General features: G+C 42.4%; 1 protein-coding gene across 1 annotated transcript in view; it reads right to left on the bottom strand.

Moving 5' to 3' along the window:
• The window catches only part of stam (signal transducing adaptor molecule (SH3 domain and ITAM motif) 1), a 52,117-nt gene that overhangs the window by 9,755 nt on the left and 21,579 nt on the right, over positions 1-20,783 (bottom strand). The window contains exons 8-10 of the mRNA XM_046322187.1: positions 20,614-20,708; positions 18,647-18,735; positions 12,549-12,636 (exon numbers count right to left, since the gene is read on the bottom strand). Of these exons, the coding sequence (XP_046178143.1) occupies positions 12,549-12,636; positions 18,647-18,735; positions 20,614-20,708 (272 nt within the window). The remainder of the gene's footprint in view (positions 1-12,548; positions 12,637-18,646; positions 18,736-20,613; positions 20,709-20,783) is intronic.

Below are 20,783 nucleotides of genomic sequence, written 5' to 3' on the forward strand. Positions count from 1 at the left end.
CTTAGCCCCCTAGCTGTAGGAGTTAGCCAGTCAGTCTTAGCCCCTAGCTGTAGGAGTTAGCCAGTCAGTCTTAGCCCCTAGCTGTAGGAGTTAGTTGGTCAGTCTTAGCCCCTAGCTGTAGGAGTTAGTTGGTCAGTCTTAGCCCCTAGCTGTAGGAGTTAGCCAGTCAGTCTTAGCCCCTAGCTGTAGGAGTTAGCCAGTCAGTCTTAGCCCCTAGCTGTAGGAGTTAGTTGGTCAGTCTTAGCCCCTAGCTGTAGGAGTTAGTTGGTCAGTCTTAGCCCCTAGCTGTAGGAGTTAGTTGGTCAGTAGTAGCCCCTAGCTGTAGGAGTTAGTTGGTCAGTAGTAGCCCCTAGCTGTAGGAGTTAGTTGGTCAGTCTTAGCCCCTAGCTGTAGGAGTTAGTTGGTCAGTCTTAGCCCCTAGCTGTAGGAGTTAGTTGGTCAGTCTTAGCCCCTAGCTGTAGGAGTTAGTTGGTCAGTCTTAGCCCCTAGCTGTAGGAGTTAGTTGGTCAGTCTTAGCCCCTAGCTGTAGGAGTTAGTCATTCTTACCGTTTAGCTGTAAGAGTTAGTCAGTCTTACTAACTAACTCTTACAGCTAGTGTGTTAGTTGGGTAAGAATGACAAACTAGCTAACTAACCCTCTAGCTGTAAGAGTTAGTCATTCTTAGCCTGTGTTCGTAATGGCTGCTCAGTGAAACGACCTGTCCTGATTTGTCATAGACGATTGCTTAAAAAAACGAATGAGCAAGCCTTCCTTCATGACCTGGTCTCTGTAAAATGGTACAGAATCAGCTTGACGTTTGGACCTTCTTTTTATATTTTTTCAATGGTATTGTTAACAAACACGCCCCCCTAAAGAAAATTTGAATTAAAAACCGGTTCAGCCCCTGGTTCGACCGTGATCTTGCAGAGTTACTCCACCACAAGAATTGCATTGGCGAAAGGCTCAGCAAACGCATACTCAGAATGACTGGTTCTCGTCCAGACAAGAGGAATAAGTGCACTCAGAATGACTGGTTCTCGTCCAGGCAAGAGGAATAAGTGCACTCAGAATGACTGGTTCTCGTCCAGACAAGAGGAATAAGTGCACTCAGAATGACTGGTTCTCGTCCAGGCAAGAGGAATAAGTCCACTCAGAATGACTGGTTCTCGTCCAGACAAGAGGAATAAGTGCACTCAGAATGACTGGTTCTCGTCCAGACAAGAGGAATAAGTGCACTCAGGCCATCCGGAAGGCGAAATTTAGATCCTTTAAGGAGCAGTTCTCTCTCTGTGGGTCTAACCTCAAGAAGTTCTGGGAAACGGTTAAAGACCTGAAGAATAAACCCTCCTCACAGCTGCCCATGTCCCTTAATGTTGATGATGTGGTTGTTACTGACAAGAAGCACATGGCTGAGCTCTTTAATCACCACTTCATTAAGTCAGGATTCCTATTTGACTCAGCCATGCCGCCTTGACATTCCAACATTTCTTCATCTCCCACCCAATCTAATGCGACTAACCCCGCTCATCCTCCACATACAACACCAGCTCTGCCAGTCACAAAGCACACATCCATGGGTCACTCGTTTTCAGTTTGCTGCAGCTAGCGACTGGAATGAGCTGCAAACAACATTCAAACTGGACAGTTTTATCTCCATCTCTTCATTCAAAGACTCAATCATGAACACTCTTACTGACAGTTGTGTCTGCTTTGCGTGATGTATTGTTGTCTCTACCTTCTTGCCCTTTGTGATGTTGTCTGTGCCCAATAATGTTTGTACCATGTTTTGTGTTGCTACCATGTTGTTGTAATGTGTTGCTACCATGCTGTGTTGTCATGTGTTGCTGCCTTACTACGTTATTGTCTTAGGTCTCTCTTTATGTAGTGTTATCTCTTGTCGTGATGTGTGTTTTGTCCTCTTTATTATTTATAATGAATAATTAACTATTTATAATCCCAATTTTCAAACAGCTTTCTTGTCGGGGCAAAGTATTACTGCAGTCAATTAAACATTCTTTAATGAATTCTAACTCAGCGAATGGCTTTCTATGTTTAGCAATTTTGTGGGACAGTACATATCTAGCTATCGCAATTCTGTTTGCTGAATGCAGTTTTGTGAAAACTCCTTGCTGCTTTTGCAACTGAGAAAGCAACTCTTTTGATGCAATTGCCCTCTGCTCAGAAGACCTATTCCTATATTTCTCTGCATGCTTTGTCTGGAAGTGTTGGGAAGTTCTAGTCATTCAAGACAGCGATGCTAACTTTGCACACAGCTTTCCCTGGTACCTCAAAGAAATATTTCGATGAACACTTGCTGGAACACCCTACATTCATTGTCTACTTTCCCCAAAAACTACTTTTTCCCAATTTCTAGCGAGCTACTATTTGTAACTGAAGTGTGTGTCAGCCTGTCAGTCACCGTCTGTCCCTCGTGCAGTTGTTATTTATAGGTGCCTTTTTATTTCACCTTTATTTAACCAGGTATTTATATATATATAACCCTAAACCTTTATTTAACCAGGTATTTATATTTATATATATATATATATAACCCTTTATTTAACCAGGTATTTATTTATATATAACCCGAAACCTTTATTTAACCAGGTATTAATATATATATAACCCTAAACCTTTATTTAACCAGGTATTTATATATATATATAAACCTAAACCTTTATTTAACCAGGTATTTATATATATATAACCCTAAACCTTTATTTAACCAGGTATTTATATATATATAACCCTAAACCTTTATTTAACCAGGTATTTATATATATATAACCCTAACCCTTTATTTAACCAGGTATTTATATATATATATATATATAACCCTAACCCTTTATTTAACCAGATATTTATATATATAACCATAAACCTTTATTTAACCAGGTAAGCCAGTTGAAAACAAGTTCTCATTTACAACTGCGACCTGGCCAAGACAAAGCAAAGCAGTGCGACACAAACAACACAGAGTTACACATAAGCAAATGTACAGTCAATAACAAAATAAATGAAAGATGTTTCTATTTATGTACAGTGTGTGCAAATGTAGAAGAGTAGGGAGGTAGGCAATAAATAGGCCCTAGAGGTAAAAATAATTACAATTTAGCATTAATACTGGAGTGATAGATGTGCAGATGATGATGTGCAAGTAGAGCTACTGGGTTGCAAAGAGCAAGAAGTAATAATATGGGGGTGAGGCAGTCTATTTACAGATTGGTAAGTAAGTGTTGGCTTTGGGGATGACGGGTGGGTGTTGCTATGGTGACCAGTGAGCTGAGATAAGGCGGGTCTTTAACTAGAAAAATGTCCCACAAGCGGTGGTAATTAAATCATTACACAAATACAAGTATTCATTGGTCTTTTTATTTGAATAACAAATAAAAGCATGATTCCAAGGGCCGTATTGAATCAGGTCGCGGGCCACATAGGGCCCCCGGACCGGCCTTTGCCCAGGCCTGCTCAAGCTGTAAGAGTTAGTCAGTCTTACCGTCTAGCTAGTTGTAAGAGTTAGTCAGTTTCTCCATATGCAAAAACGTAATATTGTGACTCACCACCTAGATTCGGTAGCAACATTTGAATTTCTGTTGTTTTTTAATTTTACAAATGGATAAAAGTAGAGACTCCGAGCTACAAAATGGTATATCATACACTGCATTTGAGTAAACAATGGGAAAGTAATTGAATGTTGATAGACTTGTAAACTCACTTTTGACAAAACGGTCTTTCAATGTTTTGGCACTACTATAGGAGCCCTTCTTTGTCTACACCCATTCAGCATTGTTCACACTCTCTTAAGCCTTAGCCCCACCCATTCAGCATTGATCACACCCTCTTAACATAAGCCTTAGCCCCACCCATTCAGCATTGTTCACACCCTCTTAAGCCTTAGCCCCACCCATTCAGCATTGATCACACCCTCTTAACATAAGCCTTAGCCCCACCCATTCAGCATTGTTCACACCCTCTTAAGCCTTAGCCCCACCCATTTAGCATTGTTCACACCCTCTTAAGCCTTAGCCCCACCCATTCAGCATTGTTCACACCCTCTTAAGCCTTAGCCCCACCCATCTCTTTAAGGGTTGATCCAACCATTCGGTACTAACTTGCCAGCTACTTCCAGACATCTAAGAGAGAGAGAACAGCTCACTGAACATTACTCACCCTTGCAGAGCTGGTTAGGCTGTTACAGTATGCTATTCAGCGAGTTGGTGACCGCAACTGTGCTGTCACATTGTCCGTTTGTAAATTCAGAGCACACTGGACGCTCTGACCTGACAACGACAGTCAAGCACCCAAGCTAACTGGCTAACATTGGCTAGTTACTTCCAGACACAATGAGAGAACACCGGGGCGGCAGCGTGGCCTAGTGGTTAGAGCGTTGGACTAATAACCGGAAGGTTGCGAGTTCAAACCCCCGAGCTGACAAGGTACAAATCTGTTGTTCTGCCCCTGAACAGGCAGTTAACCCACTGTTCCCAGGCTGTCATTGAAAATAAGAATGCCTGGTTAAATAAAGAAAAAAGAAAAAAACACCCCACTGACTATTTTACTCCCCTTGGCAGAGCTGGTTAGGCTGTTTTCCAGAGCATTGGTGACTAACCGTGCTGCTGGCAACAATTGAATTTTGCTTTCTTTGCCAACGTTTACTGACTCCAGACAAATTACACGGGTGTTGAGCATTCAAAAATGTATCAGTTATTGTGCACACTGGCACACTAGGACGCACCTCAGTCCTCCAGAAAGTGGAGAGCATACACATAACGTTAGCGAGCGAACAGTACACTTTAACCTGTTAAGCCTACCCCTGTTTACTGCCCCTTCTGGAGGAATTGGGTACCCATATAAAACAGGATAAATTTTTGTCAAAAGTTGCTAATATATGCATATAAAAAATATTATCGAATAGAAAACTCTAAAGCTTCTAAAACCGTTTAAATGTTGTCTCTATGTAAAGCAGAAATCTCAGGGCATGCATTCTCCCAAAGTCTCTCTTGTCATGGAAAAAGTTGGCCCAACTTTGACGTCATCGTATACGCACTTCCCAAACAGCTACCGCTCTGGGAACAGTTCCTACGTGTTCAGCGCGAAGCCTGCTTTCAATGGGGCTTCTAATTCTGAGAATCGCGCGCTCACGAGACTTTGAGCGTGCCGAAAGGTCTCGGTCACGCGGAAAAAAAAGTGTACGCTTATGCGGGCTCTGCTCCGGTGAGGTCTTTTCTTCAGGATCGATTAAACGACGTGTGTGTTTCGCTTCATCCTCACAATTGCTGTACACCTTTATAACATGTTAAAGCTTAATTATGAACATAGTTTGACAAGTTTACTCGACATATAATATATAATTTCGACGTTTTGGTGCGCATCCACTTGAATTTTGCCTACATGTCGACCGAAATGTGTCTATTTTGAGAACTGAAAGACGCAGACTTGAAAACTAAACGCTGTTTTGGTAAGTATAATCCCTTCCAGGTCTTTTGATGGAAGAACAGCAAAGGTAAGGGAATATTTATGTGTTAATTTTGGGTTTCTGTCGACTCCAAGATAGAGGAGGCATAATGATACCTTTGGAGCGCCGACTCCTAGTATAGCCTAGTGAACGCAACCTGTAATGTTAAAAATAAATGTAACACAGCGATTGCATTTAGAAGAAGTGTAAAACATGCATATTTAGTCAAAGTTTATGATGTGTATTCCTTGTTAGCTGACGTTATCTGCCGGAGCTATTTCATTTCTCCTGACATTTTAGTAGCATTTTTTGAACGATGCGTCATTGTAAACAGAGATTTATGGATATATATTGCAGATTATTGAAAAAAATGAATGTACTGTGTAACATGTTATATTACTGTCATCTGATGAAGATTTCAAAAGGTTAGTGAAATGATTTTTTTTTTAATCCTGCGTTTGTTGATTGCATATTTTTTCCTACTTGGCTATGCTAATGAGCTATGTCTGCGGTGGTGGTTTGACATAAATATGTGCTATGTTTTCGCTGTAAAACATTTTAGAAATCTGACTTGTTGCCTGGATTCACAACGAGTGTAGCTTTAATTCAATACCCTGCATGTGTATTTTAATGAACGTTTGAGTTTTAACTAATACTATTAGCATTTAGTGTAGTGCATTTGCATTTCCAGAGCTCTAGATGGGACGCCTGCGTGCCAGGTAGAAGCAAGAGTTTAACTTGACATGCAGTTTTACTACACAATACATTTTTTTTAAAGCCGCGTTTGACACAATTACCTAGACATACTGACCAGCTCTAATAGACAGACATGTGCTATATGGAAGACCAATCCAAACTCACCTCTCGGCATGTCCAGCCCACTCATTATCTCAGCAAATCAAGGCTAGCAGGAAGGTTGCTCTGTTTTTCTGTGGCTAAACCAACTTGGCTCGTAACTGAACAATATTATTCGTATTTACAGATTGCATAAACATTTGATATTAAGGCACATAAAAGCTCATGTTCGAGATGGCATTTCTGTAACAGTGCAATCCGTTTTGTCACCAAAGCCCCATATGCTACCCACCATTGCGACCTGTACGCCACAGAAAGTTTGAGCCAGGACAGAAAGTCCTGCTCCTCCTTCCCTCGTCTACCAGCAAGCTCCTTGCGCAATGGCAAGGACCGTACCTAATCGGGAGGAAGATGGGCCCAGTGACCTACGAGGTGCTGCACCCGGACAAGGGTAAGAAAAAGCAAATCTACCATGTGAACCTTCTCAAGGCCTGGGAGGAGAGAGAGGAACTCTCCAAAGGAAAGTCCTTTCTGGTCCGCAGAGTAGAAGAGGATGAGTCGGATGGGGTCACAGAGGCATGGAAAGAACGAGCAGAAGTCATACTGGCTCACCTGGAAGAAGACAAGCAAGATGAGCTGAAGCAGCTGTTTGGCAAGTATCCGGCCCTCTTCAGTCAGAGACCAGGAAGAACCAAAGTCCTAGAACACGTCATTCGTTTGAAACCTGGCCAGAACCCTGTCCGCCAGCATCCTTACCGTGTGCCTGAGAGGCTGGTGGTAGCCCTCAAGGAAGAGGTCCACACCATGATAGAGATGAATGTTGTCGAGCCATCTTCAAGTGAATGGAGCAGCCCTATTGTCATTGAAGGATGGCTCTTTGCGCGTCTGCATGGACTTCCGTAAGGTGAATGCCATCTCCCAGTTTGATGCCTATCCCATGCCCCGCATTGACGACTTACTGGAGAGAATAGGTAGAACTCATTACATCACCACATTGGATCTCTGCAAAGGGTACTGGCAGGTGCCCCTGGATGAACAATCCAAGGCCTACACTGCATTCCGGACGCCAATGGGCCTGTTCCAGTTCAAGGTCATGCCGTTTGGCCTTCATGGGGCCCCTGCGACTTTCCAGAGGCTGATGGACAAGGTCCTCCAGGACTGTGACGATTACTGTGCTGCTTACTTGGACGACGTGGTGATCTACAGCCACTCCTGGGAGGAGCACATACAGCATCTTAGCAGAGTCCTGGGGAAGATTCATGAAGCAGGCCTCACGCTTAACCTCCTGAAGTGTGAGTGGGCGAAACAGGAGACAAAGTACCTGGGTTACCAGCTGGGTAAGGGTGAAGTTCGGCCTCAGGTGGAGAAAGTGGAGTCCATCAGGAATAGCCCTCAACCCAGAACCAAGAAACAGGTGAAGTCCTTCCTAGGTCTGGCAGGGTGGTACCGGAGATTCATTCCACAGTTTTCGACCATCGCTGTCCCTCTGACCAACCTCACTTCGAAGGGGGCCAGCAACCCTGTGAAGTGGACTGAGGAGTGTGAGGAAGCCTTCATGACACTGAAAAACCGACTGTGCTCATTCCTTGTTCTCCAGACCCCTGATTTTCAGAAGAGATTTCTCGTGCAGGTGGACGCTTCGGCTGTAGGAATTGGAGCTGTACTGGCCCAAGGGGAGCCAAGAGAAGAGCTTCCTGTGCTGTACCTGAGTTGGAAGCTGTTGCCCAGGGAAACCAGGTATTCTACAATCGAAAAGGAGTGCCTGGCTATAAAGTGGGCCATAGATAGCCTCCGTTACTACCTTCTTGGGAGGGAATTTGCCCTGCACACGGACCACAGAGCACTGACCTGGATCCAGACCATGAAGGACCGGAATTCTCGTGTGACCAGGTGGTATCTGGAGCTCCAGCCCTTCAGGTTCTGTGTCCGTCACAAGGCAGGAAAAGAGAACGTTACTGCGGACTACCTATCAAGGCTCCCGTACATGGTCGCTTCAGGAGAGGAGGAAGGTAATGTGACGGAGAAGTCCGTCACTGGCCGCGGGCAGCATTTGGTTCTTTAACGCACACACATATTCTTCACTCCTCCCTGCGCCATTATAAGATAAGTTAACAATGTGGGTCGACACACAAATTAACTTCTGTCTTGGTGCATGCATTTCACACCTGTCAGTGTTCATATTTGAGAGATACAATAAGTATTATACTTATCAATGTTGTGGATGAGCGCATTGTTTGTTTGTTCTGTTCCTCTCTCTCCATCTCTGTAGCTTCCGGGTATGCTGGAAAAGGACCCGAGCTAAGGGAATTGGGTTGGCTTTATAGTGCCTGTCCCAAATGGCTCATTAATGCATATGGGCATAATGAAAGAGATTGTCAGTAGTGATGTAATGTTGTAAATGTTATGTTGTGATATTGTTTAAAACCGTGTTGCAATGTATATCCTTTAGTATGTGTAGTTCATGGAAAATGTAGGTTTGTTTTGTTAATTGATTAATTAATTAGGGTTAATTGTTCTGAGGGGAGGGGCTAGCCCTACAAAAGGAGCCTCTCTTTCAGTCATGGGGAGGTCTTTGTTTTGGATTGAGCTGTGGATGGGGCAGCATTGTTTTTAAGCTGTCCCATAAGGTAGACGTTGATGGCAGTACTGTTGTTTTTTTGTTCCGGAATCACTTGTAAATAAACACCTTTGCACAGAAGAACTTTTGCGGTTCCGCCATCTTAGTTAGTTAGTTTAGCCTTCTGGCCTACTCTACGTGACACTCTCGTTGGCTGGCCCTCGCTTCATACTCGTCGCCAAACCCACTGGCTCCATGTCATCTACAAGACCCTGCTAGGTAAAGCCCCCCCTTATCTCAACTCGCTGGTCACCATAGCATCTCCCACCTGTAGCACACGCTCCAGCAGGTATATCTCTCTAGTCACCCCCAAAACAAATTCTTTCTTTGGCTGCCTCTCCTTCCAGTTCTCTGCTGCCAATGACATTTACATTTACATTTAAGTCATTTAGCAGACGCTCTTATCCAGAGCGACTTACAAATTGGTGCATTCACCTTATAACATCCAGTGGAACAGCCACTTTACAATAGTGCATCTAAATCACTGTTCATTCAATGACTGGAATGAACTACAAAAATCTCTGAAACTGGAAACTTATCTCCCTCACTAGCTTTAAGCACCAGCTGTCAGAGCATCTCACAGATTACTGCACCTGTACATAGCCCACCTATAATTTAGCCCAAACAACTACCTTTTTCCCTACTGTATTTAATTCATTTATTTAATTTCACTCCTTTGCACCCCATTATTTTTATATCTACTTTGCACTCTCTTCCACTGCAAATCTACCATTCCAGTGTTTTACTTTGCCACCATGGCCTTTTTTGCCTTTACCTTCCTTACCTCACCTCATTTGCTCACATTGTATATAGACTTGTTTATACTGTATTATTGACTGTATGTGTGTTTTACTCCATTTGTAACTCTGTGTCGTATGTGTCGAACTGCTTTGCTTTATCTTGGCCAGGTCGCAATTGTAAATGAGAACTTGTTGTCAACTTGCCTACCTGGTTAAATAAAGGTGAAATTTTTTTTTTTTTTTAATTCTGCAACAAAAAAAAAACATTTTGGTAAAAATGTATTTTTTGCTTTCAAACGGCTCTCCTGTGAAGTCGTGACTTGCGACATGCGCCTAGTTTACGGAATCAGGTCACTATTAGCCCCCTTGTAATTAGATAACTCTCCTTCATTGTTTGGTGAAAAAAGATGAGAAAATATTGTTAAATTAAATCAACACCTTTATCGAATATTGAAATGGAAGGAAGTGGTCATAATTAATATTTTCTGTAATTTCAGTGTCACTGTTTATAAATTCTAAACAGAAATACCTTATTTACATAATTATTCAGACCTTTTGCTATGAGACTCCAACTTGAGCTCAGGTGCATCCTGTTTTCATTGACCATCCTTGAGATGTTTCTACAACTTGATTGGAGTCTAGGCACAGATCAGAGGAAGGGCACCAAAACATTTCTGCAGCAATTAAGGTCCCCAAGAACACAATGGCCTCAATCATTCTTAAACAGAATAAGCTTGGAACCACCAAGACTCTTCCTAGAGCTGGCCGCCCAGCCACACTGAGTAATCAGGGGAGAAGGGCCTTGGTCAGGGTGGTGACCAAGAACCCAATTGTCACTCTGTTGGAGCTCTAGAATTTCTCTGTGGAGATGAGAGGACCTTCCAGAAGGACAACCATCTCTGCAGCACTCCACCAATCAGGTCTTTATGGTAGAGTAGCCAGATGGAAGCCACTCCTCAGTAAAAGGCACCTAAAGGACTATCAGACCATGAGAAACAAGATTCTCTGGTTTGATGAAACCAAGATTGAACTCTTTGGCCTGAATGCCAAGCGTCACGTCTGGAGGAAACATGGCACCATCCCTATGGCTGTGGCGATGTTTTGTCAGTGGCAGGGACTCTCCAAATACAAGTGTGACAAGCTTGTAGCATCATACCCAAGAAGACTTGATGCCAAAAGTGCTTCAACTTGAACTTATGTAAATGTAATATTTCAGTTTTTTATTTTTTATAAAATTGGCAAACATTTCTAAACCTGTTTTTGCTTTGTCACTATCGGATATTGTGTGTAGATTGAGGAGAGAAAAAAACTATTCAATCCATTTTAGAATAAAGCTGTAACAAAAAGTGAAGAGGTCTGAATACCTTCCGAAGGCACTGTATGTCTATGGTGTATTTACTATGGGTGTGGGTGTAAATGATGTATGTACTATGAGCTGAGCCATAAGGGAGACGAGACCTCCACCACCCCACTACCAGATTAGAGCCATAAGGGAGACGAGACCTCCACCACCCCACTACCAGATTAGAGCCATAAGGGAGACGAGACCTCCACCACCCCACTACCAGATTAGAGCCATAAGGGAGAAGAGACCTCTACCACCCCACTACCAGATTAGAGCCATAAGGGAGACGAGGCCTCCACCACCCCACTACCAGATTAGAGCCATAAGGGAGACGAGGCCTCCACCACCCCACTACCAGATTAGAGCCATAAGGGAGACGAGACCTCTACCACCCCACTAGGGAGGGGGGGGGGGGCGTGGCCTGTTTTTTCCTCCTACTATGTTTCTGAAATCACCATCACCCACTAATTAACTTGTCATTTTTGCAGATTAAATGTTTGAGCTGCTAATGAATCAATATTTATCGTTTTAATTAGCTATGACATAGCAAATGAATATATAGCACAACATTCGATTTCATCCCCATCTCAAAACAAAATGGTTTTCACCATTTGGAAGAGTTTGTGAGCTTCTTTTGTATTCCAGCTTTGAGCTCGCAAAAGCGATTCCTCATTACAAAAATATAAACTTTACCCTGTATATCTAAAAATGACCATATACACCATTTTATTTTAACAAAACTATTGCTGATGGTGAACCTGAACAATGGAAATAAACTATTGTAAGCAACGTAAAACAGGAATAGCCAGATCAGTTGTTTCCGGTAGCTTACTTTTATTCTGGTAAAATAACATAGGTTATCACACAACCAATAAAGACTAATATTGGGCAAGCCATTTTAGCATTTGAATGCTGAAGAAGGTGCTGTGTAAGATCAGGCCCTACTCGCTTTGGCAGCGCGGATCTCGGCACAGTGCGCAGTTTGACGAGGCTACTGATTTTCCCTAGGTTGTTCTGCATGCAAAATGACTTGTAGATCAATGACTGTCAACACAGTTAAATGCTTAGCTAGACACCAGAGGAGATCAGGTATTTTTGTAAGGAAGAAAGTAATATGAGCCAAAAATGTTGGTGAATTTGAAATTCGTAATGTTTGAATCGGTTTTGGGGTCCACAAACCATCTTAAACATTGAAATCAGTGACTGATGCGCATCGGTGAATTGTTACATACCTATTAGTTAGTCAGTCTTAACCTCTAGCTGTAAGAGACAGAGAGATAGATGGATAGACTTAGCATTTAGCTTTAAGAGTTAGTCTTACCCTCAAGCTGTTTTGGTTAGTAGGTCTTATCCCCTCTAACTGTAAAGGTTAGTTAGTAATAGTTGTCAAGCTTACCCTCTAGCTGTAAGAGTTAGTAATAGTTGTTTATTAAATCAGTATTAACCTCTAGCTGAAATAGTTAGTTAGTAATAGTTGTTTATTAAATCAGTATTACCCTCTAGCTGAAAGAGTTAGTAATAGTTGTTTATTCAATCAGTATTGTAAGAATGTGTTATTTAGTAATAGTTGTTCAGTAAGTTAATCGTAAGTCAGTCTAGCTGTAAGTTGGTCTCACCCTCTAGCTGCAGCAGCTCACAGGCATCAGACTGGTTGTCTGTTGGATCTGCACTCTGGATCATGTGCAGCAGCTGGTCCATTTTCTCCTGGAAAAATACCCAAATAGAACTTCAGTAGAGCTGTTTTATAAAAGGAAGTAAAACATTACACCTACAATAGTATACACTGAGTATACCGAACATTTGGAACACCTTCCTAATAAGAGTTGTGCACTTTTGCGGTCAGAATAGCCTCCATTCGTCGGGCCATGGACTCTACAAGGGGTCGAAAGCGTTCCACAGGGATGCTGGCTCATGATGACTCCAATGCTTCCTACAGTTGAGTCAAGTTGGCTGAATGTCCTTTGGGTGGTGGACCATTCTTGAGACAAAAGGAAAACGGTTGAGCATGGAAAAAAAACAGCCTTGTTGCAATTCTTGATAAAACAATGCTTCTGGCACCTACTACCATACCCCGTTCAAAGGCACTTAAATATTTTGTCTTGCCCATTAACCTTCTGAGTGACACATATACACAATCCATGTCTCAAGACTTAAAAACATTCTTTAAATTTGTCGCACCCACTTCATTGAAGTGGATTGAACTCGTGACATCAATAAGGGCTCATAGCTTTTAGTTGAAAGCATTCAGTTGTACTATCCTTTCGCCTGGATAGTCTATGGAAAGAGCAGGTGTTCTTAATGTTTTGTATACTAAGTATATACACACACACACAATACATGACAAAATGTATGTGGATACCTTCTCGTTGAACGTCTCATTCCAAAATCATGGGCATTAATATGGAATTGGTCCCCCCTTTGCTGCTATAACAGCCTCCACTCTTCTGGCTTTCCACTAGATGTTGGTACATTGCTGCTATAACAGCCTCCACTCTTCTGGCTTTCCACTAGATGTTGGTACATTGCTGCAGGGACTTACTTCCATTCAGCCAGAAAAGCATTAGTGAGGTCGGCACTGATGTTGGCCATTTAGGTTCGCAGTCGGCGTTCCAATTCACCAAAAAGGTGTTCAGTGGGATTGAGGTCATGGCTCTGTGCAGGTCAGTCAAGTTCCACACCGATCTCGACAAACCATTTCTGTATGGACCTTGATTCCTGCATGGGGCATTGTCATGATGAACTGGGAAAGGGCCTTCCCCAAACTGTTGCAACAATGTGAGAAGCACAGAATTGTTTAGAATGTCATTGTATTGTGTATTGTTAAGATTAGCTCCAGTGAAGGGCAAGGGGCCCGAACCATTGTTCCTCCTCCACCAAAGTTTACAGTTAGCACTATGCATTGGGGCAGGTCGAGTTCTTAACACCACTCCAGCAGACGCTTAGCATTGCGCATGGTGATCTTAGGCTTGTGTGCGGCTGCATGGTCATGGAAAACCATTTCATGAAGCTCCCAGCTTGTGTGGCCCACCACTTTGCGGCTGAGCCGTTGTTGCTCCTAGACGTTTCCACTTTGAACTTACTGCTGACCGGGGCAGTTCTAGCAGGGCAGAAATTTTACGAACTGACTTGTTGAAAAGTTGGCATCCTATGACGTGGCCACGTTGACAGTCACTGAGTTCTCCAGTAAGGCCATTCTATGGCCAATGTTTGACTATGGAGACTGCATGGCTGTGTGCTCATTTGTATACACCTGTTGCAGGTGTGGCCAAATTAGCCAAATCTAATTTGAAGGGGTGTCCATATACTTTTGCATATAAAGTGCATTCGGAAAGTATTCACACCCCTGGACTTTTTCCACATTTTGTTACGTTACAGCCTTTTTCTAAAATAAATTAAATAAAAAATCCTCAATCTACACAATACCACCTAATGACAAAGATAAATGTTAGCAAATTTATTACAAATAACAAAATGGATACCATATATACATAAGTAAGCTTACAACACTCCAACCATGGCCTCCAACTGCTTTTAAATGGTAGTAAAACTAAGTGCATGCTCTTCATGCTGCCTGCACCCTCCAGCCAGACTACCATCACTACTCTGGATGGTTCTGACTAGAATATGTGGACAACTACAAATACTTAAGTGTCTGGCTAGTGTGTAAACTCTCCTTCCAGACTCACATTAAGCCTCTCCAATGCAAAATGAAATGTAGAATCGGCTTCCAATTTCACAACAAAGCCTCCGTCACTCATGCTGCTAAACATACCTTCGTAAAACTGACTCTCCTACCGATCCTAGACTTCAGCGATGTCATTTACAAAATAGCCTCCAACACTCTACTCAGCAAACTGGATGCAGTCTACCACAATGCCATCCGTTTTATCACCAAAGCCCCATATACATCTCACCACTGGGACCTGTATGCTCTCGTTGGCTGGCCCTCACCATATATCAGTCGCCAAACCCACTGGCTCCAGGTCATCTATAAGTCTTTGCTTGGTAAAGCCCCGCCTTAACACTCACGCGCTACAGCAGGTATATTCCACTGGTCATCCCCAAAGCCAACACTTACTTTTGATGCCTTTCCTTCTCTACTGCCAATGACTGGAACAAATTGCAAAAAAAAATAAAAATCACTGAAGCTGGAGACTCATATCTCCCTCACTAAATTTAAGCATCAGCTGTCAGAGCAGCTTACCGATCACTGTACCTGTACACAGCCAATCTGTAAATAGCCCACCCGACTACCTCACCCCCATATTATTACTTACCCTCTTGCTCTTTTGCACCCCAATATCTCTACTTGCACATCTATCACTCCAGTATTAATGCTAAATTGTAATTATTCTCACCTCCATGGCCTATTTATTGCCTACCTCCTTACTCCTCTATATTTGCACACACTGTACAAAGATCTTCCTATTTTTATTTTGTGTTATTGACTGCACGTTTGTTTGTGTCGCAACGCTATGCTTCCTCTTGGCCAGGTTGCAGTTGTAAATGAGAACTTGTTCTCAACTGGCCTACCTGATTAAATAAAGGTGAAATATATATATATTTTTAAAGTATTCAGACCCTTGGTTAGGAGACTAAATTCAGCTCTGGTCTCCATTGTTCATCCTGGAGGTGTTTCTACAATTTGATTAGAGTCTGCCTGTGTTCAACTCAATTGATTGGACATTATTTGGAAAGGCACACACCTGTCTATATAAGTTGACAGTGCAGGTCAGTGCAATAACCAAGCCATGAGGTCGAAGGAATTGTCCGTAGAGCTCCGAGACAGGATTGTGTCAATGCACAGATGTGGGGAAGAGTACCCAAAAAATATATGCAGCATTGAAGATCCAAGAACACAGTGACCTCCATCATTCAAACCAAGACTGAACTCTTTGGCCTGAATGCTAAGAGTCACATCTTGAGGAAACCTGGCACCAACCCTACGGTGAAGCATGGTGGTGGCAGCATCATGCTGTGGGGATGTTTTACAGCGGCAGGAACTGGGAGACTAGTCAGGATTGAGGGAAAGATGAACTGAGAAAAGTACAAAGAGATCCTTGATGAAAACCTGTTCCATTACACTGGGACAAAGGTTTATCTTCCAGCAGGATAACGACCCTAAGCACAGCCAAGACAACGCAGGTGCGGCTTCGGGACATGTCTCAATTTCCTTGAGCGGTCCAGCCAGAGCCTGGACTTGAACCCAATCGAACATCTCTGGAGAGACCTGAAAATAGCAGTGCAGCAACCAACCTGGCAGAGCTTGAGAGGATCTGCAGAAAATGGGAGAAACTCCCCAATACACATGTGCAAAGCCTGTAGAGTAAAGCCTTGTAGCGTCATACCCAAGAAGACTCGAGGCTGTAATTGCTGCCAAAGGTGCTTCAACAAAGGAAACAGTACGTTTTTTTATATTTTATAAATCTGCAAAAATTATTTAAACTTTTGCTTTGTCATTATGGGGTAGATTGATGAGGGAAAACCCCCAATTTAATCAATTTTAGAATAGGACTGTAATGAACAAAATGTGGAAAAAGTCAAGGGGTCTGAATACTTTCCAAACACGCACACAAGTCTTAGAACACCTCATTTAAGAGCTTTCGTTATTTGTATTATTTTCTACATTGTAGAATAATAGTGAAGACATCCGAACAATGAAATAACTACATGATTCCATGTGTTACCAAAAAAGCGTTAAACAAATCTAAATATATTTTAAATTTGAGATTCTTCAAAGTAGCCACCCTTTGCCTTGATGACAGCTTTGCACACTCTTGGCATTCTCTCAACCAGCTTCATGAGGTAGTTACCTGAAATGCATTTCCATTAACAGGTGTGCCTTGTTAAAAGTTCATTTGTGGAATTTTTTTCCTTCTTAATGCGCTTGAGCTAATCAGTTGTGTTGTGGCAAGGAGGGGTGGTATACATAAGACAGCCCTATTTGGCAAAATACCAAGTCCATAATATGGCAAGAACAGCTCAAATAAGCGAAGAGAAATGACAGTGCATCATTACATTAAGACACGAAGGTCAGTCAATACAGAACATTTGAAGAACTTTGAAAGTTCCTTCAAGTGCAGTCGCAGAAACCATCAAGCGCTATGATGAAACTGGCTCTTATGAGGACCGCCACAGGACAGGAAGACCCAGAGTTACCTCTGCTGCTGAGGATACATTCATTAGAGTTACCAGCAACTCAGATTGGATCGGAAGACCCAGAGTTACCTCTGCTGCAGAGGATAAGTTCATTAGAGTTAACTGCAACTCAGATTGGATCGGAAGACCCAGAGTTACCTCTGCTGCAGAGGATAAGTTCATTAGAGTTAACTGCAACTCAGATTGGATCGGAAGACCCAGAGTTACCTAGAGGATAAGTTCATTAGAGTTAACTGCAACTCAGATTGGATAGGAAGACCCAGAGTTACCTCTGCTGCAGAGGATAAGTTCATTAGAGTTAACTGCAACTCAGATTGGATAGGAAGACCCAGAGTTACCTCTGCTGCAGAGGATAAGTTCATTAGAGTTAACAGCCTCAGAAACTGCAGCCAGATAAATGCTTCACAGAATTCAAATAACAGACACATCTCAACATCAACTATAATGTCCTGTAGCTCAGTTGGTAGAGCATGGCGCTTGTAACGCCAGGGTAGTGGGTTCTATTCCCGGGACCACCCATACGTAGAATGTATGCACACATGACTGTAAGTCGCTTTGGATAAAAGCGTCTGCTAAATGGCATATATTATTATTATTATTATGATTCAGGCCTTCATGGTCACATTGCTGCAAAGAAACCACTACAAAAGGACACCAATAATAAGAATAGGCTTGTTAGGGTCAAGAAACACGAGCAATGGACATTAGACCAGTGGAAATCTGTCCTTTGGTCTGGAGTCAAAATGTGAGATTTTTGGTTCCAACCACCCTGTCTTTGTAAGACGCAGTGTGGGTGAACGGAAGATCTCTGCATGTGTATTTCCCACCATGGAGAATTCTGTCCTTTGGTCTGATTTTTGGTTCCAACCGCCGTGTCTTTGTGAGATGCAGAGTAGGTGAACGGATGATCTCCGCATGTGTGGGTCCCACCTTGAAGCATGGAGGAGGAGGTGTGATGGTGCTTTGCTGGTGACACGGTCTGTAATTTATTTAGAATTCAAGGCACACTTAACCAGCATGGCTACCACAGCATTCTGCAGCGATATGCCATCCAATCTGGTTTGGGTTTAGTGGGACCATCATTTGTTTTTCAACAGGACAATGACCCAAAACACACCTCCAGACTGTGTAAGGACTATTTGACGAAGAAGGAGAGTGATGAGTGCTGCATCAGATGACCTGGCCTCCACAATCACCAGACCTCAAACCAATTGAGATGGTTTGGGATGAGTTGAACCGCAGAGTGAAGGAAAAGCAGCCAACAAGTGCTCAGCATATGTGGGAACTTCAAGATGGTTGGAAAAGCATTCCAGGTGAAGCTGGTTGAGAGAATGCCAAGAGTATATAAAACTGTCTTCAAGGCAAAGGGTGGCAATTTGAAAATATTTTGATTTGTTTGATTACTACATGATTCCATATGTGTTATTTCATAGTTGTCTTCATTATTATTGTACAATGTAGAAAATAGTCAAAATTAAGAAATACTCTTGAATGAGTAGGTGTCCAAACGTTTGACTTGTACTGTACATAAAGCTGTAGAATAAAGCTGTCGTACCTCGTCTATGTAGACCGGTTCAGGCTCAGGCTCTATGCTCTCCACCTGGACCTCCTCACTGAACTGCACCGTCTTCTTTTCTGTCTTCACTGTGGACACAGGACAGTCAGGGGGACAGTAAGGGGGACAGTAAGGGGGACAGTAAGGGGGACATGGAGGCAGTCATGGTTTTATTTTTTATTTAACCCCTATTTTCTCAGGTAAATTGTCTGAGAACACATTCTCATTTACAGCAACAATCTGGGGAATAGTTATAGAGGAGACATGGACAGCCAGGGGGACATGGAGATAGCCAGGGGGGCTGTGTGTGTGTGTGTCAGGTTTTCCGTTAAGAGGTAATAGGCGGCTTTGGCAGTTAAAAAAACAAAACGGCTACTGCCAATTATCCAGGACATGAAAAAAATAGGTTAATTTCCATAATTTAGTGGAATTGAATTAATGCATGTGTGTATTCGTTACATTAATCTTATTCATCACACAGGCACAGCATTCAGATAGAGCCTTTGAGTGGACAATATGTCAGACAGCGCGAGAACTGCTGTTACAGCATCTCAAACTGCTAATTCGTTGGATGTTTCGAGCCAAATCATTGCGCAACAATTCTAAATGCAATCCCGTGTTGAGGTACTATTTGTATTTCTCAAGTGGTGATTGAAGTGTGCTTCCCATTCACCATTCAAATGTATAGGCAACGGAAGGCAGCCTTCATCAACGCATCACACACCACTTTGCAATGAGCTGGAGGTCGCATGCATTTTGAAAACACAATTGTTTGAAACCTGAACGTTTTTACCACATGAGGCATGTCTTACCTTGCTTCAAAGTAGCCTAGCCAAAATCAGACCATATCCTTGGAGGTAATTACTTTTTTTTTTTTTTTGGAAATACTCCCATTTGCCATTGAAACCAGTAGTCTTATTTATAGACTTCATATGCCATTGAAAACAACATTTTTATAACATTCTATAGGTTTTCAGATCAACATTATTTTTATCCAGCAGCCAAAGGTATAATCCGAGTCATATTAGCATCCCATGCTAGTTGATGATAATCATAGTCATATTAGCATGTCATGCTAGTTGATGATAATCCTAGTCATATTATCATCCCATGCTAGTTGATGCATCTTTAAATCTCCCCTCTTTCTACATTTCTAACAGATATTTTCATCTATGTCACAAGTAACCGCTTGCGCACTTTTGACAACTGTGTTTTCCCACCAATTGCATTATGGAACGAACATTAGCGCATAGCCTATTGCCTTGTGCACATTGCTGCAGTTATAATGTGAATAAATAATAGTTATCAACATTAAGCAAAATGTTATTATCTGTTGCAAAATACTCCTTGCTTTAAAACATTTGTTTATTTTTATGTAGCCTAAGCCTACTGTAGCCTAAGCCTACTGGTTGTATGCATTTGGGATCTACCGTCCCACAACAGTCCCAGTCTGTTTGCAATAGGATATTACTTTCTCAACAAACTTTTCTACTATGGGGATAGTTAGATGAACATCTGCTGTTCGTTACTGGTCTTGTTGGCTTGTGATTTTGCTGTTCGTTACTGGTCTTGTTGGCTTGTGATTTTGCTGTTCGTTACTGGTCTTGTTGGCTTGTGATTTTGCTGTTCGTTACTGGTCTTGTTGGCTTGTGATTTTGCTGTTCGTTACTGGTCTTGTTGGCTGACAAAAAGTACATGTGCAATGTTACTAACATCTTCAAAGTGCGCATCAGAATTCGGTAAGGAAACCACGCTCGTTGCATTCTCGATTTGGATGTTATTTAGATTAATGACCATAATGTGATTTCTGTCATTCTGAGCACCGTGAGTGGATGCCCTAATCTGGTTACGCACCCAATAAACATGGGTCCAGTACATTTGTCAAATGTCCGGTAAATTAAAATGCTGGTAGTCAAATGACTGCCGCCACATTTTCCTAACAGAAACCCTGGTGCATGTGAACTCACTCATCTCAGGCTCTGCAGTCAGATCAGCCGTTACAAAGTTTGAGGGGAAAAGTCCAACTCCCTGATACGTTTCTCCTTTCCACCAGTTGGGGTCACTGAAACCCCAAAATACAGCCTGTTAGTGAACAGTAAGGACTGGTTTCCCAGACACAGCCCAGAAGAACCACTAC

Source organism: Oncorhynchus gorbuscha, linkage group LG22 (genome assembly GCF_021184085.1).
Source record: "Oncorhynchus gorbuscha isolate QuinsamMale2020 ecotype Even-year linkage group LG22, OgorEven_v1.0, whole genome shotgun sequence".
Taxonomy (NCBI): Eukaryota; Metazoa; Chordata; class Actinopteri; order Salmoniformes; family Salmonidae; genus Oncorhynchus; species Oncorhynchus gorbuscha.